The sequence below is a fragment of the Bombina bombina genome, chromosome 12 (assembly GCF_027579735.1).
Source record: "Bombina bombina isolate aBomBom1 chromosome 12, aBomBom1.pri, whole genome shotgun sequence".
Classification (NCBI taxonomy): Eukaryota; Metazoa; Chordata; class Amphibia; order Anura; family Bombinatoridae; genus Bombina; species Bombina bombina.
This window is the reverse complement of record NC_069510.1, coordinates 118167308-118194162: the sequence shown is the minus strand read 5'-3', so window position 1 is coordinate 118194162 and position 26855 is coordinate 118167308. Positions and strand designations below refer to the sequence as shown.

The 26855-nt window shown below is 39.8% G+C and overlaps 1 protein-coding gene across 1 annotated transcript in view; it reads right to left on the bottom strand.

Moving 5' to 3' along the window:
- The window catches only part of TOR2A (torsin family 2 member A), a 114789-nt gene that overhangs the window by 6196 nt on the left and 81738 nt on the right, over positions 1-26855 (bottom strand). Inside the window, exons 3-4 of the mRNA XM_053695407.1 lie at positions 24987-25162; positions 20740-20867 (exon numbers count right to left, since the gene is read on the bottom strand). Of these exons, the coding sequence (XP_053551382.1) occupies positions 20740-20867; positions 24987-25162 (304 nt within the window). The remainder of the gene's footprint in view (positions 1-20739; positions 20868-24986; positions 25163-26855) is intronic.

The window sequence follows — 26855 nt, the reverse complement described above, 5'->3', positions numbered from 1 at the left end:
TCTATTACCAAATTGTCTTCGTTTTCTAGTTATCCTTTGTTGAAAAGCAGAAATGTAAGCTCAATAGCAGCAGTTTTGCAACAATGTTATACATTAGCAGGGGCACTAGATGGCAGCACTATTTCCTGTCATGTAGGGCTTCAGGCATGTGCACGCTACCTCCCTAGGTATCTCTTCGACAAAGAATAACAGGAGAAAAAATACATTTGATAATATAAGTAAACTGGAAACTTTAAAAATTTTATTCTCTATCTGAATCATGAAAGAACATTTTTAGGTTTAATGTCCCTTTAATCAGCTTCTCACAGTTTAGTGCAGCTCATGCGAGACCCGTCACTGCTAACAACACAGCGACTGACTGAAGGCAGCATGAGCGCACACCTTAATAAGACGTGATAATTACGGTTTAGTGCACGTGAGACCCGTCACTGCTGACAACACAGCGACTGACTGAAGGCAGCATGAGCGCACACCTTAATAAGACGTGATAATTACAGTCTAGTGCAGCTCCCGATTTTCGCGGGACAGTCCCAATTTTAGGGGTCTGTCCCCCTGTCCTGGGTTGCTAGCCATCTGTCCTGATTTGCCGCAGGCATTAAAAAAAAAACAGAATTTATGTTTACCTGATAAATTACTTTCTCCAACGGTGTGTCCGGTCCACGGCGTCATCCTTACTTGTGGGATATTCTCTTCCCCAACAGGAAATGGCAAAGAGCGCAGCAAAGCTGGTCACATGATCCCTCCTAGGCTCCGCCTTCCCCAGTCATTCGACCGACGTAAAGGAGGAATATTTGCATAGGAGAAATCATATGATACCGTGGTGACTGTAGTTAAAGAAAATAAATTATCAGACCTGATTAAAAAACCAGGGCGGGCCGTGGACCGGACACACCGTTGGAGAAAGTAATTTATCAGGTAAACATAAATTCTGTTTTCTCCAACATAGGTGTGTCCGGTCCACGGCGTCATCCTTACTTGTGGGAACCAATACCAAAGCTTTAGGACACGGATGAAGGGAGGGAGCAAATCAGGTCACCTAAATGGAAGGCACCACGGCTTGCAAAACCTTTCTCCCAAAAATAGCCTCAGAAGAAGCAAAAGTATCAAACTTGTAAAATTTGGTAAAAGTGTGCAGTGAAGACCAAGTCGCTGCCTTACATATCTGATCAACAGAAGCCTCGTTCTTGAAGGCCCATGTGGAAGCCACAGCCCTAGTGGAATGAGCTGTGATTCTTTCAGGAGGCTGCCGTCCGGCAGTCTCATAAGCCAATCTGATGATGCTTTTAATCCAAAAAGAGAGAGAGGTAGAAGTTGCTTTTTGACCTCTCCTTTTACCAGAATAAACAACAAACAAGGAAGATGTTTGTCTAAAATCCTTTGTAGCATCTAAATAGAATTTTAGAGCGCGAACAACATCCAAATTGTGCAACAAACGTTCCTTCTTTGAAACTGGATTCGGACACAAAGAAGGCACGACTATCTCCTGGTTAATGTTTTTGTTAGAAACAACTTTCGGAAGAAAACCAGGTTTAGTACGTAAAACCACCTTATCTGCATGGAACACCAGATAAGGAGGAGAACACTGCAGAGCAGATAATTCTGAAACTCTTCTAGCAGAAGAAATTGCAACCAAAAACAAAACTTTCCAAGATAATAACTTAATATCAACGGAATGTAAGGGTTCAAACGGAACCCCCTGAAGAACTGAAAGAACTAAATTGAGACTCCAAGGAGGAGTCAAAGGTTTGTAAACAGGCTTGATTCTAACCAGAGCATGAACAAAGGCTTGAACATCTGGCACAGCTGCCAGCTTTTTGTGAAGTAACACAGACAAGGCAGAAATCTGTCCCTTCAAGGAACTTGCAGATAATCCTTTCTCCAATCCTTCTTGAAGAAAGGATAGAATCTTAGGAATTTTTACCTTGTCCCAAGGGAATCCTTTAGATTCACACCAACAGATATATTTTTTCCATATTTTGTGGTAAATTTTTCTAGTTACAGGCTTTCTGGCCTGAACAAGAGTATCAATAACAGAATCTGAGAACCCTCGCTTTGATAAGATCAAGCGTTCAATCTCCAAGCAGTCAGTTGGAGTGAGACCAGATTCGGATGTTCGAACGGACCTTGAACAAGAAGGTCTCGTCTCAAAGGTAGCTTCCATGGTGGAGCCGATGACATATTCACCAGGTCTGCATACCAAGTCCTGCGTGGCCACGCAGGAGCTATCAAGATCACCGATGCCCTCTCCTGATTGATCCTGGCTACCAGCCTGGGGATGAGAGGAAACGGCGGGAATACATAAGCTAGTTTGAAGGTCCAAGGTGCTACTAGTGCATCTACTAGAGTCGCCTTGGGATCCCTGGATCTGGACCCGTAGCAAGGAACCTTGAAGTTCTGACGAGAGGCCATCAGATCCATGTCTGGAATGCCCCACAGTTGAGTAATTTGGGCAAAGATTTCCGGATGGAGTTCCCACTCCCCCGGATGTAATGTCTGACGACTCAGAAAATCCGCTTCCCAATTTTCCACTCCTGGGATGTGGATTGCAGACAAGTGGCAGGAGTGAGTCTCCGCCCATTGAATGATTTTGGTCACTTCTTCCATCGCCAGGGAACTCCTTGTTCCCCCCTGATGGTTGATGTACGCAACAGTCGTCATGTTGTCTGATTGAAACCGTATGAACTTGGCCTTTGCTAGCTGAGGCCAAGCCTTGAGAGCATTGAGTATCGCTCTCAGTTCCAGAATATTTATCGTCGGAGACAAGTCTGTATAGTCCCCATTCCACTGACTGAGCATGCACAGTTGTAATGGTCTTAGATGAATGCGCGCAAAAGGAACTATGTCCATTGCCGCTACCATCAAACCTATTACTTCCATGCACTGCGCTATGGAAGGAAGAGGAACGGAACGAAGTATTTGACAAGAGTTTAGAAGTTTTGTTTTTCTGGCCTCTGTCAGAAAAATCCTCATTTCTAAGGAGTCTATTATTGTTCCCAAGAAGGGAACCCTCGTTGACGGAGATAGAGAACTCTTTTATACGTTCACTTTCCATCGGTGAGATCTGAGAAAGGCCAGGACAAAGTCCGTGTGAGCCTTTGCTAGAGGAAGGGACGACGCTTGAATCAGAATGTCGTCCAAGTAAGGTACTACTGCAATGCCCCTTGGTCTTAGCACCGCTAGAAGGGACCCTAGTACCTTTGTGAAAATCCTTGGAGCAGTGGCTAATCCGAACGGAAGTGCCACGAACTGGTAATGCTTGTCCAGGAATGCGAACCTTAGGAACCGATGATGTTCCTTGTGGATAGGAATATGTAGATACGCATCCTTTAAATCCACCGTGGTCATGAATTGACCTTCCTGGATGGAAGGAAGAATTGTTCGAATGGTTTCCATTTTGAACGATGGAACCTTGAGAAACTTGTTTAGGATCTTGAGATCTAAGATTGGTCTGAACGTTCCCTCTTTTTTGGGAACTACGAACAGATTGGAGTAGAACCCCATCCCTTGTTCTCCTAATGGAACAGGATGAATCACTCCCATTTTTAACAGGTCTTCTACACAATGTAAGAATGCCTGTTTTTTTATGTGGTCTGAAGACAATTGAGACCTGTGGAACCTCCCCCTTGGGGGAAGCCCTTTGAATTCCAGAAGATAACCTTGGGAGACTATTTCTAGCGCCCAAGGATCCAGAACATCTCTTGCCCAAGCCTGAGCGAAGAGAGAGAGTCTGCCCCCCACCAGATCCGGTCCCGGATCGGGGGCCAACATCTCATGCTGTCTTGGTAGCAGTGGCAGGTTTCTTGGCCTGCTTTCCCTTGTTCCAGCCTTGCATTGGTCTCCAGGCTGGCTTGGCTTGAGAAGTATTACCCTCTTGCTTAGAGGACGTAGCACTTGGGGCTGGTCCGTTTCTACGAAAGGGACGAAAATTAGGTTTATTTTTGGCCTTGAAAGACCTATCCTGAGGAAGGGCGTGGCCCTTGCCCCCAGTGATATCAGAGATAATCTCTTTCAAGTCAGGGCCAAACAGCGTTTTCCCCTTGAAAGGAATGTTAAGCAATTTGTTCTTGGAAGACGCATCCGCTGACCAAGATTTTAACCAAAGCGCTCTGCGCGCCACAATAGCAAACCCAGAATTTTTCGCCGCTAACCTAGCCAATTGCAAAGTGGCGTCTAGGGTGAAAGAATTAGCCAATTTGAGAGCACGGATTCTGTCCATAATCTCCTCATAAGGAGAATTACTAGTGATCGCCTTTTCTAGCTCATCGAACCAGAAACACGCGGCTGTAGTGACAGGGACAATGCATGAAATTGGTTGTAGAAGGTAACCTTGCTGAACAAACATCTTTTTAAGCAAACCTTCTAATTTTTTATCCATAGGATCTTTGAAAGCACAACTATCTTCTATGGGTATAGTGGTGCGTTTGTTTAGAGTAGAAACCGCCCCCTCGACCTTGGGGACTGTCTGCCATAAGTCCTTTCTGGGGTCGACCATAGGAAACAATTTTTTAAATATGGGGGGAGGGACGAAAGGTATACCGGGCCTTTCCCATTCTTTATTTACAATGTCCGCCACCCGCTTGGGTATAGGAAAAGCTTTGGGGGGCCCCGGGACCTCTAGGAACTTGTCCATTTTACATAGTTTCTCTGGGATGACCAAATTCTCACAATCATCCAGAGTGGATAACACCTCCTTAAGCAGAGCGCGGAGATGTTCCAACTTAAATTTAAATGTAATCACATCAGGTTCAGCTTGTTGAGAAATTTTCCCTGAATCTGAAATTTCTCCCTCAGACAAAACCTCCCTGGCCCCCTCAGACTGGTGTAGGGGCCCTTCAGAAACAATATCATCAGCGTCCTCATGCTCTTCAGTATTTTCTAAAACAGAGCAGTCGCGCTTTCGCTGATAAGTGGGCATTTTGGCTAAAATGTTTTTGATAGAATTATCCATTACAGCCGTTAATTGTTGCATAGTAAGGAGTATTGGCGCGCTAGATGTATTAGGGGCCTCTTGTGTGGGCAAGACTGGTGTAGACGAAGGAGGGGATGATGCAGTACCATGCTTACTCCCCTCACTTGAGGAATCATCTTGGGCATCATTTTCTCTAAATTTTGTGTCACATAAATCACATCTATTTAAATGAGAAGGGACCTTGGCTTCCCCACATTCAGAACACAGTCTATCTGGCAGTTCAGACATGTTAAACAGGCATAAACTTGATAACAAAGTACAAAAAACGTTTTAAAATAAAACCGTTACTGTCACTTTAAATTTTAAACTGAACACACTTTATTACTGCAATTGCGAAAAAGTATGAAGGAATTGTTCAAAATTCACCAAAATTTCACCACAGTGTCTTAAAGCCTTAAAAGTATTGCACACCAAATTTGGAAGCTTTAACCCTTAAAATAACGGAACCGGAGCCGTTTTTATATTTAACCCCTTTACAGTCCCTGGTATCTGCTTTGCTGAGACCCAACCAAGCCCAAAGGGGAATACGATACCAAATGACGCCTTCAGAAAGTCTTTTCTATGTATCAGAGCTCCTCACACATGCATCTGCATGTCATGCTTCTCAAAAACAAGTGCGCAATACAGGCGCGAAAATGAGACTCTGCCTATGATTAGGGAAAGCCCCTAGAGAATAAGGTGTCCAATACAGTGCCTGCCGGTTATTTTACAAACTTCCCAAGATTAAAATAATTCCTCAAGGCTATGGAGTATAAAATATGTTTATATATAAATCGATTTAGCCCAGAAAATGTCTACAGTCTTAAAAAGCCCTTGTGAAGCCCTTATTTACTGTCTGTAATAAAATGGCTTACCGGATCCCATAGGGAAAATGACAGCTTCCAGCATTACATCGTCTTGTTAGAAATGTGTCATACCTCAAGCAGCAAAAGTCTGCTCACTGTTTCCCCCAACTGAAGTTAATTCCTCTCAACAGTCCTGTGTGGAACAGCCATCGATTTTAGTAACGGTTGCTAAAATCATTTTCCTCTTACAAACAGAAATCTTCATCTCTTTTCTGTTTCAGAGTAAATAGTACATACCAGCACTATTTTAAAATAACAAACTCTTGATTGAATAATAAAAACTACAGTTAAACACTAAAAAACTCTAAGCCATCTCCGTGGAGATGTTGCCTGTACAACGGCAAAGAGAATGACTGGGGAAGGCGGAGCCTAGGAGGGATCATGTGACCAGCTTTGCTGGGCTCTTTGCCATTTCCTGTTGGGGAAGAGAATATCCCACAAGTAAGGATGACGCCGTGGACCGGACACACCTATGTTGGAGAAATGTAAATTCTGTTGGGCCCATACTCAGAAGCAGCTGGCTTTGCTCTCACAGGGTTAGATACCTGTTATATTCCCTGTGGAAAAGGAATGGTGTGTGGGTTAAGCAGGAGTAAGAAGGCTGTATACACTCTGACCACGGGTAATGGTGACCTCTCTAACCTACCTCTGGTAGTGATGATGTCTAACCCCTGGTGATAATACTAGCATGCCTTCAGTTTTATACAATGAGCAGTGCTAATACCAGGGTAACGAACAGTGTAACGAACAGTGGCAGCCGCAGACTGCCAGCTAATGTGCTTGCCAACCCCAGGACCCCATACAATGAATTACAGATCCCCTCTATATGATGTAGTGTGTGCGTCTATCTGTATCCATAACTGTGTGTGTGTGTGTGTGTGTGTGTGTGTGTATCTGTATGTATAAGTTTATGCTATGTAGTGTGTGTGTGTGTGTGTGTGTCTGCATGTATAAATGTAAGCTATGTAGTGTGTGTATGTGTATCTGCATGTATAAGTGTATACTATGTAGTGTCTGTGTATCTGCATGTATAAGTGTATGCTATGTAGTGTGTGTGTGTGTGTATCTGCATGTATAAGTGTATCTGCATGTATAAGTGTATGCTATGCAGTGTGTGTGTGTATCTGCATGTATAAGTGTATACTATGTAGTGTCTGTGTATCTGCATGTATAAGTGTATGCTATGTAGTGTGTGTGTGTATCTGCATGTATAAGTGTGTATCTGCATGTATAAGTGTATGCTATGCAGTGTGTGTGTGTATCTGCATGTATAAGTGTATGCTATGTAGTGTGTGTGTGCGTGTGTCTGCATGTATAAATGTAAGCTATGTAGTGTGTGTGTGTGTGTGTGTGTGTATCTGCATGTATAAGTGTATACTATGTAGTGTCTGTGTATCTGCATGTATAAGTGTATGCTATGTAGTGTGTGTGTGTGTATCTGCATGTATAAGTGTGTATCTGCATGTATAAGTGTATGCTATGTAGTGTGTGTGTATCTGCATGTATAAGTGTATGCTATGTAGTGTGTGTGTGTGTGTATCTGCATGTATAAGTGTATACTATGTAGTGTGTGTATCTCCATGTGTAAGTGTAATCTATGTAGTGTGTGTGTATCTGCATGTATAAGTGTGTATCTGCATGTATAAGTGTATGCTATGTAGTGTGTGTATCTGCATGTATAAGTGTATACTATGTAGTGTGTGTGTGTGTGTATCTCCATGTGTAAGTGTAATCTATGTAGTGTGTGTGTGTATCTGCATGTATAAGTGTATGCTATGTAGTGTGTGTATCTCCATGTGTAAGTGTAATCTATGTAGTGTGTGTGTGCGTGTATCTGCATGTATAAGTGTATACTATGTAGTGTGTGTGTGTGTGTGTGTGTGTGCGCATCTGCATGTATAAGTGTATGCTATGTAGTGTGTGCATCTGCATGTATAAGTGTATGCTATGTAGTGTGTGTGTATCTGCATGTATAAGTGTATGCTATGTAGTGTGTGTGTGTGCGCATCTGCATGTATAAGTGTATACTATGTAGTGTGTGTGTGGATCTGCATGTATAAGTGTATACTATGTAGTGTGTGTGTATCTGCATGTATAAGTGTATACTATGTAGTGTATGTGTATCTGCATGTGTAAGTGTATGCTATGTAGTGTGTGTGTATCTGCATGTATAAGTGTATGCTATGTAGTGTGTGTATCTGCATGTATAAGTGTATGCTATGTAGTGTGTGTGTGTCTGCATGTATAAGTGTATACTATGTAGTGTGTGTGTGTCTGCATGTATAAGTGTATGCTATGTAGTGTGTGTGTATCTGCATGTGTAAGTGTATGCTATGTAGTGTATTTGTATCTGCATGTATAAGTGTATGCTATGTAGTGTGCAATGTCTTTGCAAAGGCTAATTAAATACATAGCTCACATAGCCATACCAGTGGTTTGAGCTTGTGTTTGATTTGCTGCCTAAGTGTATTAAAATCTATTACTTTATTTAGAATTTTATTTATATTACTTTGGTCTTATGATTTTTTTAAGCCCCGCCCACCACATTTCAATTTTTTTGCCGCGGGGGGGGGGGGTCCCTCTTGAATTTTGAAATGTTGGGAGGTATGGACCGGTCACTGCTGACAACACAGCGACTGACTGAAGGCAGCATGAGCGCACACCTTAATAAGACGTGAAATTTACGGTTTCTGATTGCAAATCAAATAATGAGTAGCTAAGTTTAGAATACTTGTAAACATACAAAGATACAGCACACTTTAAAAAGGTAATAATGCTAAAAGTACACCCCCTCAGATATTATCATGTGTACTCAATCCTAACTCATTTGTCAGCCCCTCTCATAAGCAGCTTTTTGTCCTTTTCCATTCCCACAATTTCCAAACGTCTTTGTTTCAAGGCTAGCAGTGGCTGATACGTCACATACTTTCATCATATAAAAGGCACAGGGAAAACATAATTTAGGCTTACCTGATAAATTCATTTCTTTCATGGTGGTGAGAGTCCACATTCCATTACTCCTGAGAATTACTCTTCCTGACCACTAGGAGAAGGCAAAGATTCCCAACCACCAAGAGCTCTATAAAAAAAAACCCCACCTATATGGTAACTTGTATGACGTATAGCCAAACAAAAAGAGGAAAATAAAGGAGCAGGGGAAAAAAAACAACAGGGTGGGGTCTCGGACTCTCACTACTATGAAAGAAATGAATATATCGGGTAAGCAAACAATTAGGTTTTCTTTCATACAGGTGGTGAGAGTCCATGATCCATTAATCCTGGGAACTAATATCCAAGCTGTGAGGTCCAAGAGTAATGAGGATGGGACCAGCATGATATATCATCTATAAAACTATTTATTTATTTTTTATATTTTTATCTATTTTTCATCTATTCATTTTTATTTAGCGAGTTCAGAACACGGGAGCGTGCAGGTTCAGTTTTACATGGGGCGCATGGTGAGGCTATGATTGGATAGAACGTATGTCATTCAAAGCAGTACCTTCGAAAATTTAAGAGAGAGGCTGAATATAAAAGTGTAATGTTACAGGACAAAAATTGAAGTTATTCAGTAAACTGATGTTTATTAATAAAAAGGCATAGCTATATGCTAGTTAGGATAAGAGCTTTTAAAATATGTTCAGCAGTTGGGCTGAATTTACCATCACTTTAACTATCTTAAGTGCTGCAATAAATATAGCGCAATATAGGCTATAAGGTATCTTTAAAATCAGTATAGATGTAGTCACCTTTACAATTATCAGCTACAGGTGAGGATATTCTGTAACAAATATAATAAGCTGTAACCCACACTATTAGCAGAGGCACAATTTTCTGTGTACGTTGGTAAAACCCCCCACATATTAAGTGGTTTATTTTGTATTAAACACACTAAACATATTGGTGTCCACCTAGCCAACAATTGTATCCCCCTTTAAATGGTAATTAACCTGGATCCCTCCACCAGGTCATTAAAGTGAATGTCAACTTTGCAAATGAAAGCCCTGTTTTTAAAAGTACTATTAAAAACAGGGGCACTTTCATTCTTGAAAGTTTACATTGAAGCCATTCTTTTAAAATACTTACTTTTTAGTCCTAGCAAGCGTGGAACACCGGAGTAGCGATTCCTCCGCCCCCAGGATATCTCCTCTTAGTTCATGACGTAAGAAGAGACGACCTGGAGGAGAGGGAATCGAAGCTCCGGTGTTCTACGCTTCCTGGGAAGAAAAAGGTAAGTATTTAAAATAAAAAGGGTTTCAATGTAAACTTTCAAGAATGAAAATGCCCCTGTTTTTAATAGTATTTTTAAAAAACGGCTTTCATTCGTGAAAGTTGACATTTACTTTAAGTTTTATTTAAGCTCTTTATACACTGCATTCAGTTCCTCCTATGTGTTTTTTTTATGTCCTTTCGTTTTTTTTAATTTTAGTTATGGTTGTATCTTATTTAGTAAAAGTTCAGTTTTTATCCCTTTTGAGCCACTCCCATAACAAGTGTTGATGCCAGTATTTTTTACATTTCCACATACTCCAGCATATTCATGAGTGCTATTAAGTGTATTCTTTTCTAGGGGTCCTCTAACCCCACTTTCTTCCAATATTGATAACTTTAATACACAGCACCGCTACCCATATAATGAAACCTCAACTTTGTAAGGGCATTTAAAGATACAGTCTACAGCAGAATTGTTATTGTTTTGATAATCCCTTTATTACCCATTCCCTAGTTTTGCATAACCAACACAGTTATATTAATACACTTTTTACCTCTGTGATTATCTTGTATCTAAGGTAACTTAACGTGCGTGAGCACAGTGTTACCTATATAACACACGTAAACTAACACCCTCTAATGGTGAAAAATTGTCAAAATGCATTCAGATAAGAGGCAGCCTTCAAGGTCTAAGAAATTAGCATATGAACCTCCTAAGTTTAGCTTTCAACTAACAATAAAGAGAACAAAGCAAAATTGGTGATAAAAGTAAATGGGAAAGTTGTTTAAAAATTGCATGCCCTATCTGAATCATGAAAGTTTATTTTGGACTAGACTATCCCTTTAAGAGATAATGAGTCTGCTATAGTTAATAAGTAGTGTCATTGGTTTTTGTTTGTCTTGGGTAAATTGTTGTTTAACCAGGAGGCCATTAGATCTATCTATGGGAAACCCCAAAGATCCACAATTTTACTGAAAACATCCAGATGGAAAGACCACTCCCCTGAATGCAGGGATTGACTACTGAGAAAGTCTGCTTCCCAACTGCTCACCCCTGAAATATGTACTGCAGATATAAGGCAGCAACTGCCCTCTGCCAAAGAAAAAAAGAAATCAAGATCCTTCCCTCATGGCTAAGGAACTGCAATTTCACCCGATGATTGATATATGCTACTGCTGTAACATTATCTGACTGAAAACACAGATGAGACTCCCCTTTCCAACAGGGGCCAACTCTGAAGTGCCCTGAAAATCACACAGAGTTCCAAAATATTTATTGGTGACCTCGACTCCTGAGGAGACCAAAATCCCTGTGCTATCTTAGACCACCAGACTGCACCCGACCTGAAAGACTTGCATCTGAACGAAAATATGGAGCTTTTACAAAGATATTGTCCAGGTAAAAACTGAAATACCCTGGGGCTCTTATCACTGCCAAGAGGGTACATTTGTAAATATCCTGGGGGGGGGGGGGGGCAATAGCCATTCCAAATGAAAGAGCAAAAACCTGAAAATGTTTGTCTAGGAAGGCAAACCTTAGAAACTGATAATGTTCCCTGTGAATAGGAACATAAAGATAAGCATCATTTCAATCTATTGTGGACATAAACTGATCTTGCTGCACCAAGGGCAGAATAATCCAAATGGTTTCTTTCTTGAAAGTTGGAACTCTGAGAAACTTGTTCAGGACTTTTAAATACAGAACTGGCCTAAAAGTCCCTTTCTTCTTTGGAACAAGGTTTGAATAAAAACCCAATCCCTGTTCAAAAATTGGTAATGGAACTATGGACTCCCATAGATTCCAGATCCAAGACTTTTTGCTTTCAAAGTTGCCTTTGGAATATGAGACAAAAGAAACCTCCCTCTGGGAGGTCAAACCCTGAAACCTATTTGGTAACCACTGTGAGCCCAAGGATCCTTCACAGACCGGAACCAAACCTCCTGAAAAGGAAGTAATCTGCTCCCTTACCAGAACATCTGGATCAGGGTCTGCATCTTCATGCTGACTTAGAAGGAGCAGGTTTATAAAACTGCTTAGATCTGTTCCAGTTTAAACTTTGTTTCCATGCAGAATTGGAAGACCCCTGTTTCTGAGGGAGAAAGAAAATTTCTGTTCCTTGTTCTGACAAAAAGAATGAAAACAATTAGGAGCTTTAAAATTTACCCTTAGACTTCTTGTCATGAGGAAGAAAAGCTCCCTTACCATCAGTCACAGTAAAAATAATATAATCTAACCCAGTACCAAGCAACATCTTTCCCTGAAAGGAAAGAGATAAAAGTCTGGATTTAGACACCATATCAGCTGACCAAGACTTAAGCCATAAGGCCCTTAAGGAAAGAACTGCAAATGACATTCTTAGAATTGATCTTAATTATGTCCATGACTGCATCACAAATAAAAGCATTGGGAGATTTTAACAAACCTTAAAGGATTTAGAACCTTTTTACTAGCAGAATCATCATCGTCCAAAAACTGCTCAGACAGATTATCCAGCCAATCAGAAGAAGCCGCAGCTACACAAGAAATGCTAACTTTAGGCCTAAAAAGAAAAACAGCTTGCTGAAAAGCCCACCTATGAAAGGATTCCAAATTCCTATATATAGGATCTTTAAAAGAAGAACTGTCTTTCAATGAAATAGTAGTAAACGTAGCCAAACTAGAAACAGCCCCATCCACCTTGGGAACGGTTTCCCAGAACTCAACATTAGATTCTGGCAAAGAATACAACTTCCTAAATCTAACAGAAGGATTAAAAGGGCTGCCAGGCTTAGACCAATCCTTAGACACTATTTCAGAGACAGCAAAGGACATAGGGAAAACCTCTGGGGCCTTGGCAGAAGGTTTTAAACTCAAATTCAAACGATTAACAGACTTGTCCTCAGACACCTTAGAATCCTTAATATACATGAAGACGACAAAACCTCTTTTTAAAAAGGGAACAAATATGATCCACCTTAAACAAAAAAACAAAACAAAAAAAACAGGATAAATTAGAGACCTTTTATGCAGACTTGAATCCTGGAGAAAAATCTGTAAAACTCCCCTGGTGTGGAACAAACAGTAGGACAGACACCTCTAGAAGAAGTAAGAACAGCATTAGTCTTGGAATGCTTAACAACATTTAAACGGGGTTGCACAACTGAGCTGGAGGCACCACATCAGCAATATACACACTTTACATGTCAGAGGAGTTTCAGAGACAACAACAACAACAACAACAACCAGAAATACATAATTAAAAAGGGACACTGAACCCAAATTTTTTCTTTTGTGAATCAGATAGAGCTTGCAATTTTAAGCAACTTTCTAATTTACTCCTTTTATCAATTTTTCTTCGTTCTCTTGCTATCTTTATTTGAAAAATAAGGCATCTAAGTTATTTTTTGGTTTGAGAACCCTGGACAGCACTTGTTTATTGGTGGGTGAATTTATCCACCAATCAACAAGAACAACCCATGTTGTTCACCAAAAATGGGCCGGCATCTAAACTTACATTCTTGCATTACAATTAAAGATACCAAGAGAATTAAGAAAATTTGATAATAGGAGTAAATTAGAAAGTTGCTTAAAATTTCATGCTCTATCTGAATCACGAAAGAAAAAAAAAATGTGGATTCAGTGTCCCTTTAAGCTAGATTCCACAAAAGCTCTTGAAGCAATAGCAAAAAACGTACCTCCTCCAAACAGAAAAAAAAAAAATGACAGCTAGGCCTCAGAGCGCTAACCAGACATCGAAAAAAGAAAATAACAGGAGAACTGAGTGCACTACACATCTAACAGCGCACTTCAGAACTAAAGTATGAATGCACACACACAACATGAGTAAAAAAGGGAAAAACGTGAGCCAAAAAGAAAAAACAAAAACAGAGGTGCGATAACCCAATCGGCCAATGTGCAACATCCCGATTATCCGACGTGTGCAAATCGACATGCTCAAACCAAAACAGCCGACACGCGCTAGCATGTTGATAGAATAAGTGCGCGCTACAGAAAAATTTAAAGGGAAATAGAACCTTAAGAATTTAAAGGAGCCATAAATTAAAAAACAGAATTTATGCTTACCTGATAAATTACTTTCTCCAACGGTGTGTCCGGTCCACGGCGTCATCCTTACTTGTGGGATATTCTCTTCCCCAACAGGAAATGGCAAAGAGCCCAGCAAAGCTGGTCACATGATCCCTCCTAGGCTCCGCCTACCCCAGTCATTCGACCGACGTAAAGGAGGAATATGCATAGGAGAAATCATATGATACCGTGGTGACTGTAGTTAGAGAAAATAATTCATCAGACCTGATTAAAAAAACCAGGGCGGGCCGTGGGCCGGACACACCGTTGGAGAAAGTAATTTATCAGGTAAGCATAAATTCTGTTTTCTCCAACATAGGTGTGTCCGGTCCACGGCGTCATCCTTACTTGTGGGAACCAATACCAAAGCTTTAGGACATGGATGATGGGAGGGAGCAAATCAGGTCACCTAGATGGAAGGCACCACGGCTTGCAAAACCTTTCTCCCAAAAATAGCCTCAGAAGAAGCAAAAGTATCAAATTTGTAAAATTTGGTAAAAGTGTGTAGTGAAGACCAAGTCGCTGCCTTACATATCTGATCAACAGAAGCCTCGTTCTTGAAGGCCCATGTGGAAGCCACAGCCCTAGTGAAGTGAGCTGTGATTCTTTCAGGAGGCTGCCGTCCGGCAGTCTCATAAGCCAATCGGATGATGCTTTTAAGCCAAAAAGAGAGAGAGGTAGAAGTTGCTTTTTGACCTCTCCTTTTACCAGAATAAACAACAAACAAAGAAGATGTTTGTCTGAAATCCTTTGTAGCCTCTAAATAGAATTTTAGAGCACGAACTACATCCAAATTGTGTAACAAACGTTCCTTCTTTGAAACTGGATTCGGACACAAAGAAGGCACAACTATCTCCTGGTTAATGTTTTTGTTAGAAACAACTTTCGGAAGAAAACCAGGTTTAGTACGCAAAACCACCTTATCTGCATGGAACACCAGATAAGGAGGAGAACACTGCAGAGCAGATAATTCTGAAACTCTTCTAGCAGAAGAAATTGCAACCAAAAACAAAACTTTCCAAGATAGTAACTTAATATCTACGGAATGTAAGGGTTCAAACGGAACCCCTTGAAGAACTGAAAGAACTAAATTGAGACTCCAAGGAGGAGTCAAAGGTTTGTAAACAGGCTTGATTCTAACCAGAGCCTGAACAAAAGCTTGAACATCTGGCACAGCCGCCAGTTTTTTGTGAAGTAAAACAGATAAAGCAGAAATCTGTCCCTTCAAAGAACTTGCAGATAATCCTTTCTCCAAACCCTCCTGTAGAAAGGATAGAATCTTAGGAATTTTTATCTTGTTCCATGGGAATCCTTTAGATTCACACCAACAAATATATTTTTTCCATATTTTATGGTAAATTTTCCTAGTTACAGGCTTTCTAGCCTGAACAAGAGTATCAATGAGAGAATCTGAAAAACCACGCTTTGATAAAATCAAGCGTTCAATCTCCAAGCAGTCAGTTGGAGTGAAGCCAGATTCGGATGTTCGAATGGACCTTGAACAAGAAGGTCCTGTCTCAAAGGTAGCTTCCATGGTGGAGCCGATGACATATTCACCAGGTCTGCATACCAAGTTCTGCGTGGCCACGCAGGAGCTATCAAGATCACCGAAGCCCTCTCCTGATTGATCCTGGCTACCAGCCTGGGAATGAGAGGGAACGGTGGGAATACATAAGCTAGGTTGAAGGTCCAAGGCGCTATCAGTGCATCTACTAGAGTCGCCCTGGGATCCCTGGATCTGGACCCGTAGCAAGGAACCTTGAAGTTCTGACGAGACGCCAACAGGTCCATGTCTGGAATGCCCCATAATTGAGTTATTTGGGCAAAGATTTCCGGATGGAGTTCCCACTCCCCCGGATGGAAAGTCTGACGACTCAGAAAATCCGCTTCCCAATTTTCCACTCCTGGGATGTGGATTGCAGACAAGTGGCAGGAGTGATTCTCCGCCCATTGAATTATTTTGGTCACTTCCTCCATCGCCAGGGAACTCCTTGTTCCCCCCTGATGGTTGATATATGCAACAGTCGTCATGTTGTCTGATTGAAACCTTATGAATTTGGCCTTTGCTAGTTGAGGCCAAGCTTTGAGAGCATTGAATATCGCTCGCAGTTCCAGAATGTTTATCGGGAGAAGAGATTCATCCCGAGACCATAGACCCTGAGCTTTCAGGGGTTCCCAGACCGCGCCCCAGCCCACCAGACTGGCGTCGGTCGTGACAATGACCCACTCTGGTCTGCGGAAGCTCATTCCCTGTGACAGGTTGTCCAGGTTCAGCCACCAACGGAGTGAATCTCTGGTTCTTTGATCTACTTGGATCGTCGGAGACAAGTCTGTATAATCCCCATTCCACTGTCTGAGCATGCACAGTTGTAATGGTCTTAGATGAATTCGTGCAAAAGGAACTATGTCCATTGCCGCAACCATCAAACCTATTACTTCCATGCACTGCGCTATGAAAGGAAGAAGAACAGAATGAAGTACTTGACAAGAGCTTAGAAGTTTTGATTTTCTGGCCTCTGTCAGAAAAATCTTCATTTCTAAGGAGTCTATTATTGTTCCCAAGAAGGGAACTCTTGTTGACGGGGACAGAGAACTTTTTTCTATGTTCACTTTCCACCCGTGAGATCTGAGAAAGGCTAGGACAATGTCCGTATGAGCCTTTGCTTTTGACAGAGACGACGCTTGAATCAGTATGTCGTCCAAGTAAGGTACTACTGCAATGCCCCTTGGTCTTAGCACCGCTAGAAGGGACCCTAGTACCTTTGTGAAAATCCTTGGAGCAGTGGCTAATCCGAATGGAAGTGCCACAAACTGGTAATGCTTGTCCAGAAAGGCGAACCTTAGGAACCGATGATGTTCCTTGTGGATAGGAATATGTAGATACGCATCCTTTAAATCCACCGTGGTCATGAATTGACCTTCCTGGATGGTAGGAAGAATTGTTCGAATGGTTTCCATCTTGAACGATGGACTCCTGAGAAATTTGTTTAGAATCTTGAGATCTAAAATTGGTCTGAATGTTCCTTCTTTTTTGGGAACTATGAACAGATTGGAGTAAAACCCCATCCCTTGTTCTCCTAATGGAACAGGATGAATCACTCCCATTCTTAACAGGTCTTCTACACAATGTAAGAATGCCTGTCTTTTTATTTGGTTTGAAGACAACTGAGACCTGTGGAACCTCCCCCTTGGGGGTAGTTCCTTGAATTCCAGGAGATAACCTTGAGAAACTATTTCTAGCGCCCAAGGATCCTGAACATCTCTTGCCCAAGCCTGAGCAAAGAGAGAGAGTCTGCCCCCCACCAGATCCGGTCCCGGATCGGGGGCCAACACTTCATGCTGTTTTAGTAGCAGTGGCAGGTTTCTTGGCCTGCTTACCCTTGTTCCAGCCTTGCATCGGTCTCCAGGCTGGCTTGGTTTGAGAACTATTACCCTCTTGCTTAGAGGGTGTAGAATTTGAGGCTGGTCCGTTTCTGCGAAAGGGACGAAAATTTGGCTTATTTTTAGCCTTAAAAGACCTATCCTGAGGAAGGGCGTGGCCCTTTCCCCCAGTGATGTCTGAAATAATCTCTTTCAAGTCAGGGCCAAACAGCGTTTTACCTTTGAAAGGGATGTTAAGCAATTTGTTCTTGGAGGACACATCCGCTGACCAAGACTTTAGCCAAAGCGCTCTGCGCGCCACAATAGCAAAACCTGAATTTTTCGCCGTAATCTAGCTAATTGCAAAGTGGCGTCTAAGATAAAAGAGTTAGCCAATTTAAGTGCTTGAACTCTGTCCATAACCTCCTCATACGAAGAGTCTTTATTGAGCGACTTTTCTAGTTCTTCGAACCAGAAACACGCTGCTGTAGTGACAGGAACAATGCATGAAATTGGTTGTAGAAGGTAACCTTGCTGAACAAACATCTTTTTAAGCAAACCCTCTAATTTTTTATCCATAGGATCTTTGAAAGCACAACTATCTTCTATAGGGATAGTAGTGCGTTTGTTTAGAGTAGAAACCGCCCCCTCGACCTTGGGGACTGTCTGCCATAAGTCCTTTCTGGGGTCGACCAAAGGAAATAATTTTTTAAATATAGGGGGAGGAACAAAAGGTATGCCGGGCCTTTCCCATTCCTTATTTACAATGTCCGCCACCCGCTTGGGTATAGGAAAAGCATCGGGGGGCACCGGGACCTCTAGGAACTTGTCCATCTTGCATAACTTCTCTGGAATGACCAAATTGTCACAATCATCCAGAGTAGATAACACCTCCTTAAGCAGAGCGCGGAGATGTTCTAATTTAAATTTAAAAGTAATAACATCAGGTTCAGCTTGTTGAGAAATTTTTCCTGAATCTGAAATTTCTCCCTCAGACAAAACCTCCCTCCTGGCCCCTTCAGATTGGTGTGAGGGTATGTCAGAACCATTATCAACAGGGTCCTCATGCTCTTCAGTATCTAAAACAGAGCAATCGCGCTTTCTCTGATAAGTGGGCATTTTGGACAAAATGTTTTTAATAGAATTATCCATTACAGCCGTTAATTGTTGCATAGTAAGAAGGATTGGCGCACTAGATGTACTAGGGGCCTCTTGTGTGGGCAAGACTGGTGTAGACACAGAAGGGGATGATGCAGTACCATGCTTACTCCCCTCGCTTGAGGAATCATTTTGGGCAACATCATTATCAGTGGCATCATTGTCCCTACTTTGTTTGGGCACTATGTCACATTCATCACATATATTTAAATGGAGAGGAACCTTGGCTTCCAAACATACAGAACATCGTCTATCTGATGGTTCAGACATGTTAACAGGCATAAACTTGATAACAAAGCACAAAAAACCTTTTAAAATAAAACCGTTACTGTCACTTTAAATTTTAAACTGAACACACTTTATTACTGAATATGTGAAAAAGTATGAAGGAATTATTCACCAAAATTTCACCACAGTGTCTTAAAGCCTTAAAAGTATTGCACACCAAATTTGAAAGCTTTAACTCTTAAAATAACGGAACCGGAGCCGTTTTTACATTTAACCCCTATACAGTCCCTGGTATCTGCTTTGCTGAGACCCAACCAAGCCCAGAGGGGAATACGATACCAAATGACGCCTTCAATAAGCTTTTTCAGTGGTTCTTAGCTCCTCACACATGCATCTGCATGCCTTGCTTTCCAAAAACAACTGCGCATTAGTGGCGCGAAAATGAGGCTCTGCCTATGACTAGAAAAGGCCCCCAGTGAAAAAGGTGTCCAATACAGTGCCTGCCGTTTTTTTAATACATCCCCAAGATTAAAAGAACTATTTATAGTTATAATCCACTAAATATACTTATAAAGTAATCGTTTTAGCCCAGAAAAATGTCTACCAGTCTTTAAAGCCCTTGTGAAGCCCTTTATTCTTATACTAAACTAAGAAAATGGCTTACCGGTTCCCATAGGGAAAATGACAGCTTCCAGCATTACCAAGTCTTGTTAGAAATGTGTCATACCTCAAGCAGCAAAAGTCTGCCCACTGTTTCCCCCAACTGAAGTTAATTCATCTCAACAGTCCTGTGTGGAAACAGCCATCGATTTTAGTAACGGTTGCTAAAATCATTTTCCTCTTACAAACAGAAATCTTCATCTCTTTTCTGTTTCAGAGTAAATAGTACATACCAGCACTATTTTAAAATAACAAACTCTTGATTGAAGAATAAAACTACATTTAAACACCAAAAAACTCTTAGCCATCTCCGTGGAGATGTTGCCTGTGCAACGGCAAAGAGAATGACTGGGGTAGGCGGAGCCTAGGAGGGATCATGTGACCAGCTTTTCTGGGCTCTTTGCCATTTCCTGTTGGGGAAGAGAATATCCCACAAGTAAGGATGACGCCGTGGACCGGACACACCTATGTTGGAGAAACAACTTATAAATAATATTGTCCCTAGGCTACTTAGTATAACAACAAATACTTATATAGCCCAAAAAGCTTTTATGAGGGCTAGAATAATAATTTAAAAAGTTCTTACACATAGGCATCCAACTACTGGAAGATAGAACAGAATCCAGTAGAAAGCCAAACCAGTGCTAAAACATAACAGCAGAGGAAATTAAACAGGAGCATATGGACGTCCTAACAGAAGGAGACAAAGGACATGTCCCTGTGACACCAGTGTCAAGACTTGTAACTAACTCCCAACATGGTGTAATTGTAACCCAAAACTCCCAATACATCGCTCCATCAATCAGCAGCACTCTGAGGGGAGTCCGAGACCCCTCTCAAAGAAAACATCTGAAGCACCTCTATTTGTCACCTACCTCCAGCGGAGGCAAAGCCAAGGCTAGTTATAGAGGCGGGAGGGGTTTTATAGGGCTCTTTGAGTTTGGAAATCTTAGCCTCCTCCTAGTGGTCAGGAAAGAAAGTTCCCAGGAATAAAAAGATCTCACCACCTGTATGAAAGAAAAATTAAAAAAAAACTTATGCAATACAAAATACTCTGTTTCTGGCATACAAGGGGCATATTCCTAATTCAAAAGCTGAAGTAAAAAAAGAAGCACATGGTAGTACGATAAAGAACTATGTAGTTATTAGATAAAGCAGAGAACAGAGCTTACAACAATATGTACATGGTGAATAACACGCTGGTGCAGAATGGGAGATTTTATGTAAATCTTTAGACTTACGATTGCGGTTAGAGATGACGCTGTTGGAAATGATGGATTCCACATCACGCAACTGAATCTCTTCCCTGTCTTTGCGATTCTGCCAGGCCTCAAATGCCACCCGATTGATATCCTCCCCACCAGCATTGCTAGACAAAGACAACAGAGAATAACTTGTATACTTTGCTAAAATTCAAGCCCATAGGCTGTACTGCAGCGAATAGGTGGTACCCTCTACTTGCCCTCCCATAAACACAAACCCTTTAGCTACAAAAGGTCTGCACACGCCATAGATGTTTATACATGCACAGTATCTATCAGTAATTAAGTGCCGCATTACATAAGGTCTGCACACACAATAAATGTTTATATATGCACAGTATATATCAGTAATTAAGTGCCGCATTACTTAAGGTCTGCACACACAATAAATGTTTATATATGCACAGTATATATCAGTAATTAAGTGCTGTATTACATAAGGTCTGCACACACAATAAATGTTTATATATGCACAGTATATATCAGTAATTAAGTGCCACATTACATAAGGTCTGCACACACAATAAATGTTTATATATGCACAGTATATATCAGTAATTAAGTGCTGCATTACATAAGGTCTGCACACACAATAAATGTTTATATATGCACAGTATATATCAGTAATTAAGTGCCACATTACATAAGGTCTGCACACACAATAAATGTTTATATATGCACAGTATATATCAGTAATTAAGTGCCACATTACATAAGGTCTGCACACACAATAAATGTTTATATATGCACAGTATATATCAGTAATTAAGTGCTGCATTACATAAGGTCTGCACACACAATAAATGTTTATATATGCACAGTATATATCAGTAATTAAGTGCCACATTACATAAGGTCTGCACACACAATAAATGTTTATATATGCACAGTATATATCAGTAATTAAGTGCCACATTACATAAGGTCTGCACACACAATAAATGTTTATATATGCACAGTATATATCAGTAATTAAGTGCTGCATTACATAAGGGATGCACACACAATAAATGTTTATATATGCACAGTATATATCAGTAATTAAGTGCCACATTACATAAGGTCTGCACACACAATAAATGTTTATATATGCACAGTATATATCAGTAATTAAGAGCAGCATTACATAAGGTCTGCACACACAATAAGTGTTTATATATGCACAGTATATATCAGTAATTAGGTGCTGCATTACATAAGGTCTGCACACACAATAAATGTTTATATATGCACAGTATATATCAGTAATTAAGAGCAGCATTACATAAGGTCTGCACACACAATAAGTGTTTATATATGCACAGTATATATCAGTAATTAAGTGCTGTATTACATAAGGTCTGCACACACAATAAATGTTTATATGTGCACAGTATATATCAGTAATTAAATGCTGCATTACATAAGGTCTGCACACACAATAAATGTTTATATATGCACAGTATATATCAGTAATTAAGTGCCGCATTACATAAGGTCTGCACACACAATAAATGTTTATATATGCACAATATATATCAGTAATTAGGTGCTGCATTACATATGGTCTGCGCACACAATAAATGTTTATATATGCACAGTATATATCAGTAATTAAGTGCTGCATTACATAAGGTCTGCACACACAAAATAAATGTTTATATATGCACAGTATATATCAGTAATTAGGTGCTGCATTACATAAGGTCTGCACACACAAATGTTTATATATGCACAGTATATATCAGTAATTAAGTGCCGCATTACATTAGGTCTGCACACACAATAAATGTTTATATATGCACAGTATATATCAGTAATTAGGTGCTGCATTACAAAAGGTCTGCACACACAATAAATGTTTATATATGCACAGTATATATCAGTAATTAGGTGCTGCATTACAAAAGGTCTGCACACGCCATAGATGTTTATACATGCACATTATATATCAGTAATTAAGTGCCGCATTACAAAAGCTCTATTAACACAAATGTTTATAAATGCACAGTATATATCAGTAATTATCTGCTGCATTACATAAGGTCTGCGCACACAATAAATGTTTATATATGCACAATATATATCAGTAATTAGGTGCTGCATTACATAAGGTCTGCACACACAATAAATGTTTATATATGCACAGTATATATCAGTAATTAAGTGCCGCATTACATAAGGTCTGCACACACAATAAATGTTTATATATGCACAATATATATCAGTAATTATCTGCTGCATTACATAAGGTCTGCACACACAATAAATGTTTATATATGCACAGTATATATCAGTAATTAAGTGCAGCATTACATAAGGTCTGCACACAAAATAAATATTTATATATGCACAGTATATATCAGTAATTATCTGCTGCATTACATAAGGTCTGCACACACAATAAATGTTTATATATGCACAATATATATCAGTAATTAGGTGCTGCATTACATAAGGTCTGTACACACAATAAATGTTTATATATGCACAGTATATATCAGTAATTAAGTGCCGCATTACATAAGGTCTGCACACACAATAAATGTTTATATATGCACAGTATATATCAGTAATTAAGTGCTGTATTACATAAGGTCTGCACACACAATAAATGTTTATATGTGCACAGTATATATCAGTAATTAAATGCTGCATTACATAAGGTCTGCACACACAATAAATGTTTATATATGCACAGTATATATCAGTAATTAAGTGCCGCATTACATAAGGTCTGCACACACAATAAATGTTTATATATGCACAATATATATCAGTAATTAGGTGCTGCATTACATATGGTCTGCGCACACAATAAATGTTTATATATGCACAGTATATATCAGTAATTAAGTGCTGCATTACATAAGGTCTGCACACACAAAATAAATGTTTATATATGCACAGTATATATCAGTAATTAGGTGCTGCATTACATAAGGTCTGCACACACAATAAATGTTTATATATGCACAGTATATATCAGTAATTAAGTGCCGCATTACATTAGGTCTGCACACACAATAAATGTTTATATATGCACAGTATATATCAGTAATTAGGTGCTGCATTACAAAAGGTCTGCACACACAATAAATGTTTATATATGCACAGTATATATCAGTAATTAGGTGCTGCATTACAAAAGGTCTGCACACACAATAAATGTTTATATATGCACAGTATATATAAATAATTAAGTGCTGCATTACAAAAGGTCTGCACACACAATAAATGTTTATATATGCACAGTATATATCAGTAATTAAGTGCCGCATTACATAAGGTCTGCACACACAATAAATGTTTATATATGCACAATATATATCAGTAATTAGGTGCTGCATTACATATGGTCTGCGCACACAATAAATGTTTATATATGCACAGTATATTTCAGTAATTAAGTGCTGCATTACATAAGGTCTGCACACACAAAATAAATGTTTATATATGCACAGTATATATCAGTAATTAGGTGCTGCATTACATAAGGTCTGCACACACAATAAATGTTTATATATGCACAGTATATATCAGTAATTAAGTGCCGCATTACATTAGGTCTGCACACACAATAAATGTTTATATATGCACAGTATATATCAGTAATTAGGTGCTGCATTACAAAAGGTCTGCACACACAATAAATGTTTATATATGCACAGTATATATCAGTAATTAAGTGCTGCATTACATAAGGTCTGCACACACAATAAATGTTTGTATAAGCACAGTATATATCAGTAATTAAGTGCTGCATTACATAAGGTCTGCACACACAATAAATGTTTATATATGCACAGAATATATCTGTAATTAAGTGCTGCATTACATAAGGTCTGCACACACAATAAATGTGTATATATGTACAGTATATATCAGTAATTAAGTGCCACATTACATAAGGTCTGCACACACAATAAATGTGTATATATGTACAGTATATATCAGTAATTAAGTGCCACATTACATAAGGTCTGCACACACAATAAATGTTTATATATGCACAGTATATATCAGTAATTAAATGCTGCATTACATAAGGACTGCACACACAATAAATGTTTATATATGTACAGTATATATCAGTAATTAAGTGCAGCATTACATAAGGTCTGCACACACAATAAATGTTTATATATGCACAGTATATATCAGTAACTAAGTGCAGCATTACATAAGGTCTGCACACACAAATGTTTATATATGCACATAATATATATCAGTAATTATCTGCTTACCTGATGAATAGAAATATAGCTTTCCTGTAGTTGGATCCGTACACCACCCAATCAGGGCCGAGGAAAGGCACAATCTCATCTATCAGCCCTGGGGGCATTTTATCCATCTCCTCAAACAGAAAGAGAGAGCGTCCGCAGGCGGTGAGGTTGCCCTGGATCCAGTGTCTCAGATCCTCCTGCACGATATTCATAACACTTCAGGATGTGATTGCACAAAAAGCAGAACAACTCACCTAGCACTAAAACCAAGTACAATTTTAGGTTTAGCTGATGGTTGTAAGCATGGGGGCGGGGGGAGTGGGGGCACCCATGGGTGTATTGGGTCTTTAAACAGGGCCTAATTTTAAGGCAGCAGTGGCTCGCTGGCTAAGCCCTGACATACATTATACAAAAATTTAATTAGATATTAAGCATCACTTAACTTTGATATTTTTATATTTAAAACTACCATACAGTCCAATATTATACACAATAAATATAGAGATATATACACACACACACACACAGTAAATCTAACTTATCAAAATAATGTATGCTTACCTGATCATTTCTTTCATGGTGGTGAGAGTCCACAATCCTTTTCACTTGGGAATTACTCTTCTCTACCACTAGGAGGCGTATAAAGAGCAGGGTAAAAATAAAGATGTAGTGAAGAAAAAACTAACACCAGATAAAACATAAAGGTGTGGTCTCATGGACTTTCACCACTATAAAAGAAATTAATTTATCAGGTAAGCTTAAAATTTCATACAGGTGGTGAGAGTCCACAATCCTTTACTCTTGGGTACTAATAGGAAAAAACAAGGGGATTGGGACAAGCGCTCCAAAAACAGAGCAGACCTATAAACAATTATATACGTTGGGCAAAAAAGGTAATCGATAAGACAAAAAAAAAAAGGGAGGTATAATAATAATAATAATAATATTAGTAAACCAAGAATGATGTATAAAATTTAATGAACTGATTGCTAATATAATATTCACAAGTGCAAAAATGATGCCGGCATCTAATAGGATTATAGATAAAATATCACTAAAACAAATAAAACAAGATTAAAAAAAAATATACTTGATAATATAAAACTGCTCTAAATATACAATTATTCACTATCTGAGTGAGAGAGCAGAGGGTGTTAACACTTTAATATTGGAGCGTGAAAACATATAAACAGTGAAAAAACAGAATTTATGCTTACCTGATAAATTACTTTCTCCAACGGTGTGTCCGGTCCACGGCGTCATCCATAACTTGCGGGAATATTCTCTTCCCCAACAGGAAATGGCAAAGAGCACAGCAAAAGCTGTCCATATAGTCCCTCCTAGGCTCCGCCCACCCCAGTCATTCGACCGACGGACAGGAGAAAAAAAAAAAAGGAGAAACCATAGGGTGCCGTGGTGACTGTAGTTAAAGTAAGAAATTTATCAAACCTGATTAAAAAACCAGGGCGGGCCGTGGACGGGACACACCGTTGGAGAAAGTAATTTATCAGGTAAGCATAAATTCTGCTTTCTCCAACATTGGTGTGTCCGGTCCACGGCGTCATCCATAACTTGTGGGAACCAATACCAAAGCTTTAGGACACGGATGAAGGGAGGGAGCCAATCAGGTTACCTAAACAGAAGGCACCACGGCTTGCAAAACCTTTCTCCCAAAAATAGCCTCCGAAGAAGCAAAAGTATCAAATTTGTAAAATTTGGCAAAAGTGTGCAGGGAAGACCAAGTCGCTGCCTTACATATCTGATCAACAGAAGCCTCGTTCTTGAAGGCCCATGTGGAAGCCACAGCCCTAGTAGAGTGAGCTGTGATTCGTTCGGGAGGCTGCCGTCCGGCAGTCTCGTAAGCCAATCGGATGATGCTTTTCAGCCAAA